The sequence below is a fragment of the Bos indicus genome, chromosome 12 (assembly GCF_029378745.1).
Source record: "Bos indicus isolate NIAB-ARS_2022 breed Sahiwal x Tharparkar chromosome 12, NIAB-ARS_B.indTharparkar_mat_pri_1.0, whole genome shotgun sequence".
Lineage (NCBI taxonomy): Eukaryota > Metazoa > Chordata > Mammalia > Artiodactyla > Bovidae > Bos > Bos indicus.
The window spans coordinates 2,694,020-2,713,602 of NC_091771.1; the positions used below are offsets into that span (position 1 = coordinate 2,694,020).

Sequence of the window (19,583 nt, forward strand, 5' to 3'; positions counted from 1 at the left end):
TGTATGCCCAGCACTGGGATTGCTGGGTCGTATGGCAGTTCTATTTCCAGTTTTTTAAGGAATCTCCACACTGTTCTCCATGGTGGCTGTACTAGTTTGCATTCCCACCAACATCACTAGAGTTTTCTATAAAGATACCTGATTCAAAACTCTTACAGGTGTTAGCACTGGTAGAAACCCCAGGTTCTAGGCCTGTGCTGTCAGGACAGTAGCCAATAGCTGTGTGTGGCTCTTGAGCTCTCAGACTGTGACTAGTCTGAATTAAGATGTACTTGCAATAGGGTCTATGAATTTTGAGTGAAGGAAGTAAGTTATGGCTGTGCATATGTATTTGAGACATGTATATTTAGATAGAAAATAAAAGAGAATAGCTACTGAATAGAAGAACTAGGAGCATAGAACCATTGGTCATTTCAACATTTAATAATGTGGAAAAAGACAACAGCTAATTCCAATTCAATAGCAAACTAAGACATGTTTTATTTAACTTAAATTAATTTGAGCTTTGCCAATCTTCCATGTAACTAGTTTGGCTCAAGAGCTGTGGTACATTTAGGCTTCTCCAAATTGAGACTATTTCCCTTTTTCTCAAATGCTACAAAGAAGCCTGGAAACATTCAAACTGATAGCAGAAAAGATACCATTTCTCCATTGAATAGAAAACTATTTTCAGTTATTTATTCATTAAATTATCTATCTGAAAATATATATTTATTTTTATAAAAATATATATTTAATTGTGTGCTTATACAGTACAAATTTATAACATATAGAACAGAATTCTGAATTAACTCTGTCTGAATTATTACATGTATGTGTGTATATATTAGTTGCTCAGTCATGTCCAACTCTGTGACTCCATGGACTGTGACCCGCCAGGCTCCTCTGTCCATGGGATTCTCCAGGCAAGAACACTGGAGTGGGTTGCCATGCCCTCCTCCAGGGGATCTTCCCAACCCAGGGATCATACCCAGGTCTCCTGCATTGCAGGCAGATTCTTTACCATCTGAGCCACCAGGGAAGCCCTAAAATATGTATATTATAATTTAAATTGTGGACTTAGAATGTTATTACAAAGATCGAAGTGTAACATTGATTATAAAATACAGAAATATTTTGCATTGTGAAAATACACAGCACAAAACGCTTCCCACAGGCTCGCGGGCTGCTGCTTCATTGTGTCCTGTGTGCTGCCGTCCTCGACATGGAACCTCTTTCTTGGGTTCTGAAACAGCTACTCTGCCTCTCACACTAAGTCTTTGTGGAGGAGAAATAAATAAAATTTTTTTCTTTTAAGGACATAGATGGGAAATTCAACATGTTGCTTTCATTTACTTTCAGTGGCCCCATCTAGTTTCTGGTCATATGGGGCTTCAAGGAATAACAGGAAGTATAATCTGCACTTGTATTAATGAATTTAGGGGGAATTACCAGTTTTCTATATCAGCCTGAAAAGATTAGATATAACAAAGCCTTGTTGTCCTTATATGTGAATAAAATATATGGAAAAATATGTACTATAACTATAAAATACATATTTGATGTTGAAGACTTAGTACAAAAGAAAAATTAAGGATTTTGCTAGTATATTTTTTATTTTGCTTACATGTTGAAATGATAAAGTTAACATTGGTTAAGTAAACTGCCTTGTTCAGACTAGTTACACCTGGTTTCCTTCCCCAGTTTTTAGGGTGACCACTGGACAGTGTTAAGTAGCATGTGTAGCTCACTTTCATGATGCTTGTTGTATCTCCATTGGACAGTACCATTCTAGACTCGAAGCTAGGTCCTCAGGAGGCCAGAAAGCACAAATGTGTACATGAAATAAAAGTTGACATGTCATCAGTTTCTCAGAGTGTTCTTCTGAAGTGTTTTCTTTGGGAAGGATTAATATGAAGTCAGGTGGTAAAACTATGGCACGCTTAGGTTTTGTCACTCAAGAAATAATGTTTTAAACACCTGTTATAAAGCAGGCACTATTCTAAGAACTATTTTATTTATTCTTTGTGAATGAAACAGAGATTGTTGCCTTTGTGGAGCTTACATTCTAGCAAGTTAGATCAGAATTAGATGATACGAGTTTGTTTTTCTTGCTCCTTGAACATGCTGCTTTTGTTTCGATATGGCTAGTGAATGTGACTCTATATGTGGTGACAGGCTGGGGAGACCTAAAGGAACATTTTTATGTATAAAGTCATACCTAAAGTTATTTCATTTAAAATCATCTTCATTACATGCATTGCAGGACTGAATTCTCCAATGAATAAACACAGATAGTTTTAAGCAGATTTTTATTAGGCTGAAAATCAACTTCAAGTTTATAAGGTTATATTCAAAACGATTCTATGAGCATCAGTTCTCGTGTGTTTTGGTACTGGTACACAAGTTGGGTTTGTTTTTTCTGCAGAATTTTGGACTAACTAAATAATGGTTTTGCATGTTCATAATATAAATGACAGGACCCAGAATGTCTCAAGGCCTGAGCACCTAGCATGGTGGATAAGTATTCAGCGGGTTAACTAATGGGTTAACTTAACAATGACTTCAGCTTATGATCTCTGGAAGAATAGTTGAAGAAATTGTGGATGTTTGGCTTGGCAAAGATTTGGGGATTGCGATATCTGTCTTTAAATAGTTGAAGAACTGGTGAATGGAAGAGGAATTAGACTCTCTCTTTTTTGTAATATAAATTTATTTATTTTAATTGGAGGCTAATTACTTTACAATATTGTATTGGTTTTGCCATACATTGACATGGATCCGCCATGGGTGTACATGGGTTCCCCATCCTGAACCCCCCTCCCACCTCCCTCCCCATCCCATCCCTCTGGGTCATCCCAGTGCACCAGCCCCGAGCGTCCTGTATCATGTATCAAACCTGGACTGGCGATTTGTTTCACATATGATAACATACATGTTTCAATGCCATTTTCCCAAAGCATCCCACCCTCGCCCTCTCCCACAGAGTCCAAAAGACTGTTCTATGCATCTGTGTCTCTTTTGCTGTCTCACATACAGGGTTATTGTTACCATCTTTCTAAATTCCATATATATGCGTTAGTATATTGTATTGGTGTTTTTCTTTCTGGCTTACTTCACTCTGTATAATAGGCTCCAGTTTCATCACCTCATTAGAACTGATTCAAATGTTTTCTTTTTAATGGCTGAGTATTACTCCATTGTGTATATGTACCACAGCTTTCTTATCCATCCGTCTGCTGATGGATATGTAGGTTGCTTCCATATCCTGGCTGTTATAAACAGTGCTATGATGAACATTGGGGTACACGTGTCTCTTTCAATTCTGGTTTCCTCAGTGTGTATGCCCAGCAGTGGGATTGCTGGGTCATAAGGCAGTTCTATTTCCAGTTTTTTAAGGAATCTCCACACTGTTCTCCATAGTGGCTGTACTAGTTTGCATTCCCACCAACAGTGTAAGAGAGTTCCCTTTTCTCCACACCCTCTCCAGCATTTATTACTTGTAGACTTTTGGATCGCAGCCATTCTGACTGGCGTGAAATGGTACCTCATTGTGGTTTTGATTTGCATTTCTCTGATAGTGATGTTGAGCATCTTTCCATGTGTTTGTTAGCCATTTGTATGTCTTCTTTGGAGAAATGTCTGTTTAGTTCTTTGGCCCACTTTTTGTTTGGGTCGTTTATATTTCTAGAATTGAGCTGCAGGAGTTGCTTGTATATTTTTGAGACTCTCTTAATACGGCCCTAGTGGGAAAAATCAGTAGGACTAGTGACTAAGATCTTAGGGGAACAAACACTAGATAAATATAAGTTAAAACATTTAATCATTAGAGGAATATATTGCCTTGTGAGATGGTGAGACTATGACTAGAGGTCTTCAGATTTAGACTGGACAACCATTGGATGGGATTCTGAGTAAAGGGAATTCAGGCTTTGGATAGATGGTTCTGGCAACTCACTAAGGGTCTTTCCAAACCTGAGGTTGGCCTCGATATTATATGATTCTGTGAAAGTGAAATGGAATTGAAATAGCATACCTTACTCATTTAGGGAAAAAAAAAAAAACTGCGTTTGTGGTATCTAGTAAATGTTGACTTAGGAAATATACAAAATATAAATACATAAGCACACTATAAGATCCCACTTAGAAATGGCCTAAGGAAAATATTTAGTTCCTACAGTATTCATCTGGTTATTTTCCAGTACCGCTTCCTGGTCATTAGCATGGGGTATAGGCTTCTCCTCAAATCTCAAGTATAAAATGCTCTTTTCCTTTCACAATATGTCTTTTGCCATGGCCTCATCCTCTGCCCCCAGAGCTGTGGGGGAGTAAGATGTGAATTCTGTTTGCTGGAGGCAAATATCGAAGTCTCTGTGACCTTGAGGTTCATGGACTTATCTAAACCTCAGTTTCCTCATTTATTAAATGTTAGTCAGAGTGTTAGTTGCTCAGTCATGTCCGACTCTTTGCAACCCCATGGACTGTAGCCCACCAGGCTCCTCGGTCCATGGGATTTTTCCAGGCAAGACTACTGGAGTGGGTAACCATTCCCTTCTCCAGGGGATCATCCCAATCCAGGGATCAAACCCAGGTCTACCACATTGCAGGCAGATTCTTTACCGTCTGAGTGACCACAGAAGTTGTTAATACTTTTATCTTAGAGTTGTTGAAACATTTTTAAATAACAGTAAAAGGTTTAACACGGAGAAGGCAATGGCACCCCACTCCAGTACTCTTGCCTGGAAAATCCCATGGACGGAGGAGCCTGGTAGGCTGCAGTCCATGGGGTCGCTAAGAGTCGGACACAACTGAGTGACTTCACTTTCACTTTTCACTTTCATGCATTGGAGAAGGAAATGGCAACCCACTCCAGTGTGCTTGCCTGGAGAATCCCAGGGACAGGGGAGCCTGGTAGGCTACCATCTATGAGGTCACACAGAGTCAGACACAACTGAAGTGACTTAGCATAGCATAGCAAAAGGTTTAACATATATTATGTATCCACTAACTGTAATATCAAGCTATATACCTGTATAATTTGCCTACATTCTTCCTCATAAACCACCAGACCAACCCATGAATTTATTTACTATCTGGTATCCATCAGTTGACAGGCAATTGCATACTTTAAAAACCATTTACTTAATGGCTGCTAAGCCACACACTGGTGACCAGTAGTGCCTGGTAGCTTGAGACAGCTGTCAGTGACAGATAGCAAGACTAGTAATAGTAAACAGACGCTTTGGTTGGTTTTGGTATATAAAAGTTAAGAGGGAGTTGCTTTGCACGTGAAAATTTGAATTGAAAATGTGTTCTGTGATTGTGCAAAACAGCAGTGCTGTCTTTAAATTTTTATTCAAAGGACAGTGAAATAGACCAAGACTGAATTATTGTTATTATTGTTCAGTTCATCAGTCATGTCAGATTCCTTGAGACCCAAAGGACTGCAGCATGCCAGGCTTCCCTGTTCTTCAGCATCTCCCAGGGCTTGCTCAAACTCATGTCCATTGATGAGTTGGTGATTCCATCCAACCATTTTATCCTCTGTCATCCCCTTGTCCTCCTGTCTTCAGTCTTGCCCAGCATCAGGGTCTTTTCCAATGAGTCCGTTCTTCTCATCAGGTGGACAAAGTATTGGAGCTTCAGCTTCAGTATCAGTCCTTCCAATGAATATTCAGGACAGATTTCCTTTAGGATTGACTGGCTGGATCTCCTTGCTGTCCAAGGGACTCTCAAGAGTCTTCTCCAACACCACAGTTCAAAAGCATCAATTCTTTGGCATTGAGCCTTCTTTGTGGTCCAGCTCTCACATCCATACATGACTACTGGAAAAACCATAGCTTTAACTAGGTGGACCTTCATCGGCAAAGTAATGTCTCTGCTTTTTAATATGCTGTCTAGGTTGGTCATAACCTGTCTTCCAAGGAGCAAGCATCTTTTGTTTTATTTTTTATTTTTTATTTTTTTTGCATCTTGTAATTTCATGGCTGCAGTCACCATCTGCAGTGATTTTGGAGCCCAAGAAAATAAAGTCTGTCACTGTTTCCCCATCTATTTGCCATGACGTGATGGGACTAGATAGCATATTGAAAAGCAGAGACATTACTTTGCCAACAAAGGTCCGTCTAGTCAAGGCTATGGTTTTTCCAGTGGTCATGTATGGGTGGGAGAGTTGAACTATGAAGAAAGCTGAGCGCCAAAGAATTAACGCTTTTGAACTGTGGTGTTGGAGAAGGCTCTTGAGAGTCCCTTGGACTGCAAGGAGATCCAACCAGTCCATTCTGAAGGAGATCAGCCCTGGGTGTTCTTTGGAAGGAATGATGCTACAGCTGAAACTCCAATACTTTGGCCACCTCACGCGAAGAATTGATTCATTGGAAAAGACCCTGATACCGGGAGGGATTGGGGCCAGGAGGAAAAGGGGACGATAGAGGATGAGATGGCTGGATGGCATCACCGACTCGATGGACATGAGTTTGAGTGAACTCCGGGAAATGGTGATGGACAGGGAGGCCTGGCCTGCTGTAATTCATGGGGTTGCAAAGACACAACTGAGCAACTGAACTGAACTGATGGGACCAGATGCCATGACCTTTGTTTTTTGAATGTTGAGCTTTAAGCCAGCGTTTTCACTGTCCTCTTTCACCATGATCAAAAGGCTTTTAGTTCTTCACTTTCTGCCGTAAGGGTGGTGTCATCTGCATATCTGAGGCAATTGATATTTCTCCCAGCAATCTTGATTTCAGCTTGTGCTTTATCCACCCTGGCATTTCTCATGATGTGCTCTGCATATAAGTTAAATAAGCAAGGTGACAATATACAGCCTTGATGTACTCCTTTCCCGATTTGGAACCAGTCAGTTGTTCTGTGTCCAATCCTAGCTGTTACTTCTTGCCCCACATACAGGTTTCTCAGGAAGCAGGGAAGGTGATATGTTATTCCCATCTCTTGAAGAATTTTGCACAGTTTCTTGTGGTCCACATAGTCAAAGGCTTTAGCTTAGTCAATGAAGCAGAAGTAGATGTTTTTCTGGAACTCTTTTCCTTTTTCAGTGATTCAGCGGATGTTGTCAATTCCATCTCGGGTTCCTCTGACTTTTCTAAATCCAACTTGAACATCTGGAAGTTCTCGGTTCATGTACTATTGAAGCCTCACCTGGAAAATTTTGAACATTACTTTACTAGCATGTGAACTGAGTGCAATTGTGTGATAGTTTGAATGTTCTTTGGCATTACCCTTCTTTGGAAATGGAATGAAAACTCATCTTTTCCAGTCCTGTGGCCACTGCTGAGTTTTCCAAATTTGCTGACATACTGAGGGCAGCACTTTCACAGCATCATCTTTTAGGACTGGAAATAGCTCAACTGGAATTCCATCACCTCCACTAGCTTTGTTTCTAGATACGCTTCCTAAGGCCCAGGATGTCTGGCTCTAGGTGAGTGATCACACCATCGTGGTTATCTGGGTCATGAAGATCTTTTTTGTACAGTTCTTCTGTGTATTCTTGCCACCTCTTCTTAATATCGTCTGCTTCTGTTAGGTCCATACAGTTTCTGTCCTTTATTGTGCCCGTCTTTGCATGAAATATTCCTTTGGTAGCTCTAATCATCTGGAAGAGATCTCTAGTCTTTCCCATTCTACTGTTTTCCTCTATTTCTTTGCATTGGTCACTTAGGAAGGCTTTCTTTTTTCTCTGTGCTATTCTTTGGAATTCTACATTCAGATGAATGTATCTTTCCTTTTCTCCCTTGCCTTTAGCTTCTTTTCTTTTCTCAGCCATTTGTAAGACCTCCTCAGATAACCATTTTGCCTTTTTGCATTTCTTTTTTCTTGAAAATGGTTTTTATCACCACTTCCTTTTTTTTTTTTTGACATTTAAAATTTTTTATTGAGGTATAATTGACACACAACATTATATTAGTTTCAGGTGTACAACATGATTTGATATTTGTATATATTGTGAAATGTTCACCACAATAAGTCTAGTTAACATTCATCACCATATACAGTTGCATAATTTTTTTCAGTGTAAGAATTTTTAAGATCTAGTCTTTTAGCAACTTTCAAATGTGCAGTATAGTATTATTAACAGTAGTCTCCATGCTGTACATTACATCCTACAAATTATTTTATAACTGGAAGACTGTAAATTTTGACTCTCGTCTATATCTCCTTTATCCATTCATCCACTGATGGACATTTAGGCTGTTTCCATATCTTGGTTATTGTAAATAAGGCTGCAATGAACATGGGTGTGCATATTTTTTTTCAAATTAGTGTTTTCACTTTCCTCAAATAAATAGAAATGGAATTGCTAGATGATATGACAGCTCTATTTTAAATTTTTGAGGAACCTCCATGCTGCTTTCCATAGTAGCTGCACAAATTTACATTCCCACCAACAGTGCACAAGGATTCGCTTTGCTGCACCTCCTCTCCAACAGTTATTACTTGCCTTTTGATAATAACCATTTTAGCAAGTATGAAGTGATATTTCACTGTGGTTTTGATTTGCATTTTCCTGATGATGATGATGCTGTGAAAGTGCTGCACTCAATATGCCAGCAAATATGGAAAACTCAGCAGTGGCCACAGGACTGGAAAAGGTCAGTTTTCATTCCAGTCCCAAAGAAAGGCAATGGCAAAGAATGCTCAAACTACCACACAATTGCACTCATCTCACATGCTAGTAAAGTAATGCTTAAAATTCTCCAAGCCAAGCTTCAGCAATACGTGAACCATGAACTTCCAGATGTTCAAGCTGTTTTTTTGGGTTTTTTTTAATTTTTTTTAAATTTTATTTTATTTTTAAATTTTACAATATTGTGTTAGTTTTGCCAAATATTGAAATGAATCTGCCACAGGTATACATGTGTTCCCCATCCTGAACCCTCCCCCCTCTTCCCTCCCCATACCATCCCTCTGGGTCGTCCCAGTGCACCAGCCCCAAGCATCCAGTATCGTGCATCAAACCTGGACTGGCGACTCGTTTCATACATGATATTATATATGCTTCAATGCCATTCTCCCAAATCTTCCCACCCTCTCCCTCTCCCACAGAGTCCATAAGACTGTTCTATACATCAGTGTCTCTTTTGCTGTCTCGTACACACAGTTATTGTTACCATCTTTCTAAATTCCATATATATATGCGTTAGTATACTGTATTGGTGTTTTTCTTTCTGGCTTACTTCACTCTGTATAATAGGCTCCAGTTTCATCACCTCATTAGAACTGATTCAAATGTATTCTTTTTAATGGCTGAGTAATACTCCATTGTGTATATGTACCACAGCTTTCTTATCCATTCATCTGCTGATGGACATCTAGGTTGCTTCCATGTCTTGGCTATTATAAACAGTGCTGCGATGAACATTGAACATTGGGGTACACGTGTCTCTTTCAATTCTGGTTTCCTCAGTGTGTATGCCCAGCAGTGGGATTGCTGGATCATAAGGTAGTTTTATTTCCAGTTTTTTAAGGACTCTCCACACTGTTCTCCATAGTGGCTGTACTAGTTTGCATTCCCACCAACAGTGTAAGAGGGTTCCCTTTTCTCCACACCCTCTCCAGCATTTATTGCTTGTAGACTTTTGGATTGCAGCCATTCTGACTGGCGTGAAATGGTACCTCATAGTGGTTTTGATTTGCATTTCTCTGATAATGAATGATACTGAGCATCTTTTCATGTGTTTGTTAGCCATCTGTATGTCTTCTTTGGAGAAATGTCTGTTTAGTTCTTTGGCCCATTTTTTGATTGGGTCATTTATTTTTCTGGAGTTGAGCTGTAGGAGTTGCTTGTATATTTTTGAGATTAGTTGTTTGTCCGTTGCTTCATTTGCTATTATTTTCTCCCATTCTGAAGGCTGCCTTTTCACCTTGCTAATAGTTTCCTTTGTTGTGCAGAAGCTTTTAAGTTTAATTAGGTCCCATTTGTTTATTTTTGCTTTTATTTCCAATATTCTGGGAGGTGGGTCATAGAGGATCCTGCTGTGATATATGTCAGAGAGTGTTTTGCCTATGATCTCCTCTAGGAGTTTTATAGTTTCTGGTCTTACGTTGAGATCTTTAATCCATTTTGAGTTTATTTTTGTGTATGGTGTTAGAAAGTGTTCTAGTTTCATTCTTTTACAAGTGGTTGACCAGTTTTCCCAGCACCACTTGTTAAAGAGATTGTCTTTAATCCATTGTATATTCTTGCCTCCTTTGTCAAAGATACGGTGTCCATATGTGCGTGGATTTATCTCTGGGCTTTCTATTTTGTTCCATTGATCTATATTTCTGTCTTTGTGCCAGTACCATACTGTCTTGATAACTGTGGCTTTGTAGTAGAGCCTGAAGTCAGGTAGGTTGATTCCTCCAGTTCTATTCTTCTTCCTCAAGATAGCTTTGGCTATTCAATGTTTTTTGTATTTCCATACAAATTGTGAAATTATTTGTTCTAGCTCTGTGAAGAATACCGTTGGTAGCTTGATAGGGATTGCATTGAATCTATAAATTGCTTTGGGTAGTATACTCATTTTCACTATATTGATTCTTTCAATCCATGAACATGGTTATCACCACTTCCTGTACTGTGCTACGAACCTCCGTCCATATTTCTTCAGGCACTCTGTCTATCAAATCTAATCCCTTGAATCTATTTGTCACTTCCACTGTATAATCATAAGAGACTTGATTTAGGTCATACCTGAATGGTCTAGTGGTTTTCCCTACTTTCTTCAATTTCAGTCTGAATTTTGCACCAAGGAGTTCATGATCTGAGCCACAGTCAGCTCCCAGTCTTGTTTTTGCTGACTGTATAGAGCTTCTCCATCTTTGACTGCAAAGAACATAATCAATTTGATTTTGGTATTGTCCATCTGCTGATGTCCATGTGTAGAGTCATCTCTTCTGTTATTGGAAGAGAGTGTTTGATATGACCAGTGAATAGAAGTGTATATATCTAGTTAATGCAAAAATCCTAATTTAATTGTCAGTTATCTCCTTTATTCAAAATGGCTTTTATCTGTCATCTCTGCTTTCTTTTGTTTAAATTGGGGGAGTAATCTTTTTTTATCATTTTTGTTTCTACTTAATTGGTTTCTATAAGAATTTCTTGACACTCCTAAAAGATTTTTAGATATATACAAAATGCCCTTTTGATCTTTTTTATCTTTTTTTATCTTTTTGATCATTTTTTATATGTTTTCAATACAAAAAGTAAAATAAACAGCAAAATGAAGCAAAGAAAAGACAATTATTTATAGCACCAGTAAATCAATAGTAAGGAAAACCACAGGGGTAAAGGCTGCAGGTGGCCAGCAGTAACTTCAGTTATTGTATAGATTAAAAACATATATTTGTCACACACTTTACTATCATGTAGGCCCAGTAGTGCTTTAAAATTATATTTATGGGTCATTTTTTCTCCTGCCAAAGAAATGGTATTACTGGGTAAACCAAACAGCTGCTTAATAGGTCAAAGTAATAGTTAAGAGCAAAAGGTAAAGAACTGTAAGGAGAGATCAAATTTCGGGAAGACTGAAGAGATGCAGTCAATTTAGGACACCAGAGTTCTCTATTCTTCCTCCTGTCAAACTACCACAGGCTCACCATTGACCACAAAAGGCAGGAGTTCTATTTCATATTTCATCTGAGAATTGGCACTTCTAAGAACCCAGTGCCCATTAGAACCACAATGTGATGGAGGATCAATACTGACTTAAAGGAAATAATGCCTCTTTCTGAACCATAACTGATATTTCCTGTAGCAGAGAGGGTTTTCCCCAAGGGCTGTCAGCCAGAGCCTTAGCCTTGCCTTCTTAGCTCAGGAAACATAACAGCTGTTGGCTGAAATACTTCCTCATTTAGATGCTGGATTACATACATTTATATTTTCTTTTTTCTCAGCGACTTTCCCGGTTCTTGTGTCTTTTATGTTACTCAAGAAATGATGGAAAAGTTAACTCAGGAGGGTGGGTTGGGCATGGTTTTTTGTTTCTAACTTTCTTTGTCATCCAAATCTTCTGTATTCTGCCAAGGTCATGTTGGATCCAGCCCAGTTTGTGGTTTAAGGCTTTTATTCTCTCTCTCTCTCTCTCTCTCTCTCTCTCTCTCTCTCTCTCTCTCTCTCAGGTCTAGCAGATTCTCTGTATTTGAGACCCATTCAACTTTTCAACAATTTCCAACTTTTCATTTAATTTCAGAAAACAACAACAACAACAACAACAACTGTGTGGGACTGTAGAACCAAGTCTACAGTAAGAATCACATAAGGAATTAAATGGAAATAAGTGAGTTTCCCTATCTTAAAGGATAATGACATGTATTCTCACCCTGTTTATTGCCACAGAAACATAAATACAAGATGTGTAGATTGGATTTCCTTACTGGCCTAGCACTAAAAATAGCAGCTGGCCCTGGCCCATCTGTACTCCAGTCACCAATGGCCTGGATATTAGCAGTAGTCCTAGATAGATCATACTTCTTTTCACAGACATCAATTACAATATCTTAAAGGTGAAAAAAAAAAAAAAAAAAAAAAACTTGGATTTGATTCATAAAATAATAGCAGAAGTTTCCTGTCTTTGGAGAACTAAGGAAGCATTCTGATGCTGCTAAGTCACTTCAGTCGTGTCTTACTCTGTGCGACCCCATAGACAGCAGCCCACCAGGCTCCCCTGTCCCTGGGATTCTCCAGCCAAGAACACTGGAGTGGGTTGCCATTTCCTCCTCCAATGCATGAAAGTGAAGAGTGAAAGTGAAGTCGCTCAGTCGTGTCCGACTCTTGGGGACCCCATGGACTGCAGCCCACCAGGCTCCTCCGTCCATGGATTTTCCAGGCAAGAGTGCTGGAGTGGGGTGCCACTGCCCTCTCCGAGGAAGCATTCTACTTTGCCTTGATGCTTTCATCTCCATTTAAAGAGCCCATGTGTCCAAGTGTGTCACCTTGTATTTGGAACTAATTTCACATAAAAAAAGATACAAGCCTACCGGCGTCAAATTGCGATTTATTTCGTAACTCTGAGCACCTGTATAGAGTTTTTGCCAACTTGCAGAGTTGCAGTATCGCCCTGATGTTTGAAGTGAACCATTTAGAAATTAAGTGCATGTTTTTTGTGTGGAATTTGGGTCTCCAGTTCAGCCCACAGGAAACCACCAATAGCAGACTTTTAAAATAGTGTCAATAATAATGGCAAAAGACACCTGAACCAACATTTTAATAAAATGTCTGTATAAAAGAGTACTTCCAACTTGGGAGCTTTCTTTACTCATAAACATTTTCTCTAGTTTGCAGTGGGACAGGGGATCCTTCACCTACCTAACTTCATTCGTACTTTGCAGTTTGGGATGTGACTTCCTCAGTGCTACAGCTTGGGCCTCCCAAGGCTGAGAACCAGGATGGAGGCTGTTGGGATGCTGAGAGATAAAGGTGCAGGCTGGAGGGAAGTGTTACCAAGGAATTTCTAACAGCTATACGCTCATTCTAAAAGGAGCTCTCCACTTTCTTTTTTATTTCTTCAGTGGTCTCAGGAATGACCTCTTTTTATGTTATTCTGTCTTGTCTATTGCTTCTCGAGAAAGATTCTCCGTCTAAAACCACAGAAGAGTTACATGCCAGCTTGGTGTTTCTTCTTATCACTTTGTGCCTAAAGCTAGCCCAAAACTATCTAAAGTTTTCGCAATAGGGTGGAAACGCTTTTGCCTGCATTGGCTGCCCAGTGTTATCCACCTAATTCTCTGCAGAAGCAGATGGTAAAAGAAAAGCCCATCCTCTGCTGGGCATTTCATCCTTGGATCTGATATAGGTCAAGTAAAGGAGAACAGAAGTATCCAAGGGGTAGCCAACCTTGTTTTTAGCAACACTAGTTTATTAGTGGCCTTGACGAGAGCTGTCTCAGAAGAGTGAAGGGTCAGAAGGGAAGACCCCCAGAGAAGAGAATGGCAGCCCACTCCAGCATTCCTGCCTAGAGAATTGCATGGACAGAGAGCTTGGTGGGCTACAATCCACAGGGTCCCAAACAGTCAGACACAACTGAGTGTCTGAGCATAAAGGGTCAAAGGCATGATTGGAGCGGGTTCAAGAAAAAAAAGGGAAGAAAGGAAATGAGGCAGCAGTATCAGCAGTTCTTCTGAGATGTTTTGTTACCAAGGCAGCCAACAGTGGAAAAGGGAATAGAGCAGGATATGGAGACGGAGACATTTCTTCTTTAAAGATTGGGGTCGTTACTGCAGAGTACCTGTATGCTGAGGGAAATGGTTGCCTGAAGAAGGAAACCTTGAAAATGCAGGAGAGAAGAAGGCACAGCTGCCACAGGATGGAAGGCAGGTGCCCACCCTGAGGAGTGGTCCTCAGAGGGAGCACGGGGGGGAAGGAGTGTGGATGCTGCAGTGAGCAGCTGATGGAGGGTCTCTTCTGATCCCTCTGTGGTGAGTGAGGTGAAGGTGAAGGGGAGCAGGCTGGGTGTTTGCTGAGAGAGCAAAAGGAGAGAGGATGGGCTAGGAGAATGGACAAGGAGTGCCAGGGCCCTGTCGGGGTAAAGGTTGTACCTGAAGTTCAGAGTCAGGAGTTGAGGTAGTACCAGGAGAGAAAAGGAGTCTGCGTGTGACCTTGGAGATACTGAGGTAGCTGACATAGGTACACCATCCACAGAGTTATGCAGGCAGGAAGTCTGTCAGAAAGCATTTTGAAGCATGAGTACAGGACATTGCTATTACAAAACTTAGCTTTGAATTACTTAGCACTTTTTCTTGGCAAAAAGCTTTTTAAATTTCTTTAAGACAGCCTTAGTATCTCCAGAGACAGCATTTGGCTCCTGCCACTGATTTACTCAGTAACTAAGTCTAAGCAAATGATTTAACCTCTTTTTGCTTTTACCTCTCAATCTATAAAATGACAGTGGCAATGTTTCAAGTACAACAAATGCTTTAAAAATAAAAGTGCTACATAAATACAAGCTATTAATAAAATGGTATTTCAACCCTCATGAGTACGATCACCAGAAAGTCAGAAAGGTCAGAGCATCTGAACAACAAGCCTTGGGTGGCAGAAGCCTCACTTGGAAGGCTTGGGCAGAGGAAGGCACAGCCAGGTACCTCGAAGGAACTGTCACCCTCATCCTTCCCTTTAGTTCTCACACCTGCTCTCGGAGTCTGACTGTTGAAACCTGAGACTCACAGAGGTGAGCTAACCTGTAAAGCCAAGGGGTGGGACTTGGACTTCAACCCCGACGGACCTTAGAATCCCATGCTGTTTTCACTTTGCCACATGTGGGATTGGGCTTGATACGTCATAGCCGGGAAAGGCGGGGAAGACTTTACCTGTGTCCAATATAGACCTGTATTTTAGCCAATCGAATCTCTTCTCTGCCATCAAAAATGTAATGAGAGTTGCCCAGCAGCAAAATAAATTATAGTTTGTTGGAGATATCATCATGATGGAGTTGTTCACAAGAACTCAAATGACAAGAAAAGATAGGAACGTTTGGGAAGGAGCAGTAAGCAGACTAAAAATTTGCACTTAGCTACAATGCAGTTTTCAAACACTTTGGGGCAGGAGAGTTGATCCTAGAAAAAAAAACTTTTGTGTGTGGTCTTGGGAACTGTAGGAATACAGTGTTAGCTGTGCTTTTTACTGCAAACATGATACGCATGTTATAAACTAGAGAGATAAACATTCTAAGAGAAAGTCACTGCTCTGTAGATTTTTACTTTTGAGTAACAATTGCCCACCTGATAAAGAAGGTGACAGGAAGAGTGTATTTATTTTCTTCCAACAGCTAAAAGGTGATCAGACTTCTAAAATTTGTTGAGATTGTCCAGAAAAGTGAGTAAAACACTCATCCATCACTGGGAGCCCCGGACAGGAAATGACAGTGCAGTAAATACCTTCAGCAGCTGCCTTTTAATGTACAAGCTGTTTTCAGTTGGAATTTTCAGCACTCACATAAAACACACTGTCATGAGTGACTGCTTCTGCTCCAAAGTCATCGCTGTTGGGATAATGGAACATCTCTCAGCGAATAACCAAAAAACTTTAAATGTCATGTCAAGTTTGTTGAAGCCATTTCAGGCCACGTTCAAGGTTATGAGAATATTGAGGGTTCTGTGTTTGTTTTTTTTTTTGAGTTTGAGATCTACATGAGATTACTCATAAAGTTGTACGATGTGAGAATTAATTAGGAGAAAATCTGTTGCTCTTTGGGAAAGTCAATTGGCTAGAGTCATTTAGCTGTTAGCTATTATACCTCTTCCCTCACAGCCTGGAGAAGTTGGGATTGCTGTCACTTACCAAAGAACATACATGTGTGTATAGTTTACAGGTCTGTATTGATACATGTGTATGCATTTGGCAAATTACGACATTATTTTGATTTGCTAGGAAATTTTGACAATTTGATTTTTAATTTCCTGTTAGTTTTTTCTTCTTTTTATTTTCAAAAGGAAATTAATCTCATTATTATTCAAACTAATGCCTGTCTTAGGTGTAGAAATAATTTGCCCACTGCGTATTTATTGAGCACCTACTTTGCTCCACAGCCGTCCTAGGCACCAGTGTTACAAGCAGTGTTTAGAACAATGTCCTTGCTCTCAGCGGAGCTTATGTTCTAGTGAAGACAGAGACAACAGACAAGTAAGCAAGTACACGATCTGTCCCGTGGTCATAGGTTCTGTGAAGGAAAAGACAGAGTGATGAAAAGTTGAGTGCTGTTTTAGATGGATGATCAGAGATGGCCTCTCCCAATAGCACTTGAGCAGAGACCTGAATGAAATGCAGGACCAACCTTGCTAATAACTGAGTGATGGGCACAAAGGAAGCAGGAAGTAAGCATTAATACTAATGAAATAGTTGCCTGTTTATATTTTTTAGCTTATTCTTAACCTCTGTGTGTTTATTTTAAATCTTCCTTACTCTTGAATATTTTTTAGTTTAGTCTGTCAAAAAGGACTTGTTTGTTGAGAATAATTATTTCAGTGTTTCATAATGTGCACAATCCTTGCTTATCACAGTAATAAGTTTAATGTTTCTTTCTTCCTTACTGTAGAAAATCAGAAGTTGCAGTTGACAGAAGGGCCACATTCACACTACAATATCAATTGCAGCTCAACAAGGACTGCAGTCGCCAAGGAGCTTAATTATAATCTAGACACTCACACGTCTACAGGGAGGACCAAGGCAGTTGAGAAGAAGGAGGCCTGTGATGCAGAAAGCAACAGAGAAAAGGAAATGGGACTTATTGGCTCTGTTTCTAAAAACGAACCCATTCCTGAAGTTGAAGCCCTGCTGGCAAGATTACGAGCTTTATAAATTAAACTGGTAAAAAATGATTAAGCCAAATATAAAGCCATGCTGTACGCTGTAACACTTGAAAAAAGTGCTTTTTATATCAGTGACTTTATATAGTTTTAAATTAGGATATATATTAGAAAAATAAAGCTAAATACATGATTGCAGTGCTTTTCCTATGTACTTGAGGTTTTGGCTTATTCAAGATTGTAATGGGCTTTAAATGCTTTTCTTGTCTCCTGGTGTTCGTGTGTTCTATATTTGGTGGTTGAATTATACATAATGCTTCAGAGAGCAGGTAGGTGGCCAGGTGTTCAACAGTGTGTCCTTAAGAAAATACCATCTTTTCAAGTCACTGTGATTTTTACTTTACTATTTTCAGCATTAGTGAACATCAAATCATCAGCCTCCAGTCTTGCTACTTATCCATGTATAGTCCGTGTATGTTATTTATAAAGGGCCAGGTTCCTCCTTAATTGGGATCTGTATGCTATTAACATAGCACAGAAAACATAAAACTGGATATAATAAAGCTGTGAGGAGATGATTGGTAAGCTCATTATGATCATTGTTGAATTCATGTTAATTAGACCCTGTTGGAGACTATATGGCAACTGAACACATTTCCAAAACTGATGTAATGGGAATAGATGTCCTCTCTTTGCAGAACACACATACCTTAGTGTAAATGGATGCCATGTTACAGTGCTGCCGAAACTCTTAGGGGAGAGAGCGTTTTTTTCCCCCTAATAATGATGATTCTGGGATCGAATTGCCATTTTGAAACTTTCCACATTAAGAATTTTTAATTTCTGTGAACAGACTTGAAATTGCAGTTCCTTTGATCTGACAATCAATAACTTTAACAAAAATCTGAAGTGTTTCAAGGAAAGTCTTCCTATGTAAAGGTTGCAATTTTATCCCATTGGGGGCATCATTAATTCTATTAATTCTATATCAAAGAAAATAAACTTTGTTCTTTGCACTAAATAAAAAAAGTTGCACCTTTTTGTTTTGTAATTAGCATATTCTGTGGATTAGGGGGAAAGAGACTGTGCTCTGCAGTCTATCTAAGCATCTCTTTTGCTTTATGACATGCAGTAAGCAAGTGACTGCTCTTTTACCTTCAGTTAAAAAGCAGTTATATGGAACTAGTCTGGCGAGGTCCACTGCTTTTTATTTCCTTGTTTAAGTTGCCACCTCCTTTCAGCTCCAGGTTAATAAAGTTAATTAATTAGAACAATGAACCAGGCCCTGTTTATAAACACTGGGGAACAGAGTGTGATCCATAGTCAAGGTGGGAATAAATTGTTCTCATCTGTGTTGCTGAAATGTGTGTTTTACCCTCCAGTTGCAATACGTATTTTCCTGAGAACACATCTTAAAAATCAGGAAAGATGAAGGATATTTACTCATTTAAGCAGACAGGAGCCCTTAACAGCAAGGAAGGAAGCTAAATGCAGGAATCCTGATTATCTGGTCTTCACATGATTTTGCGAAGGCTTGAGATTTTCAGAAACAAAACTAAAATTCAACCTAAAAGTTTGGACACACCAGATGGCAGGTAAGTGTCAATTTAGGACTGGGAAGCAGACACAGGGGAGAGGCCGTCTGGCCAGTAAAGGAGAGTGAAGTTGACACAGTCTCCCAGGGGTGGAGGAAGGCAGGGAAGCCCCGAAACTGAGCAGTCTGCCCCAGGGCATCTGTCTGCAGAGGCTGAAGGACATGCTCAGGCCTGGACAGGAGGCTGCAGCTATGAGGGGAAGCACAGGACAGTTGACAGAGGTAAGAGGCAACCAAGAAACACTGGTTTCTGATGCAAGTGTTTGTTCCAACAATAAGCAAGGAGGTATAATTAGGATTTTTAAAGTCATAATATTCCTTTAGTCAACTTTGGATGAAAACTATAGGGAGGCAGACCTTGAGATACAGTTGTGTTTCTGAGGAAGGAGATTTTGTTTATTTGAATTAGTGAATAAAAAGTCAGTACCTTGACAAGGATGCTCCGTCCAAGCTAGTGACACACCCCAAAATAGATTCCCCTCCCCTTTCTCTCAGGTCAAAGGAGAGAATTTAGCAAGAACACAGACAACTAAGTGATCATCAAGGGGTCCAAAAGCAAAGACCTGCTTGTGGGAAGCCATAAGTTTCCCAGTAAAATATTTAAAGTAATTTAAAAATAAGAAAAGCAATCTAATCTAACTATATACACATATATATCCTTTTCTTAACATGTATTTGAATAGTTAAAATATGCCAAACATCTAATGTTTATGTTAGCAAGTAAACATTTCAGTAACTTATCTGAAAAAACTTCTGCTAAAGCTACAAAGTG

The 19,583-nt window shown here is 39.6% G+C and overlaps 1 protein-coding gene across 1 annotated transcript in view; it reads left to right on the top strand.

Annotated features, from left to right (window-relative positions):
- DIAPH3 (diaphanous related formin 3) overlaps positions 1 to 19,367 on the top strand; it is a 565,391-nt gene extending 546,024 nt beyond the window's left edge. Inside the window, 1 exon segment of the mRNA XM_070799979.1 lies at positions 17,007 to 19,367. Within this exon segment, the coding sequence (XP_070656080.1) occupies positions 17,007 to 17,269 (263 nt within the window). The 3' untranslated portion in view covers positions 17,270 to 19,367.
- The last annotated feature ends 216 nt before the right edge of the window (positions 19,368 to 19,583 follow it).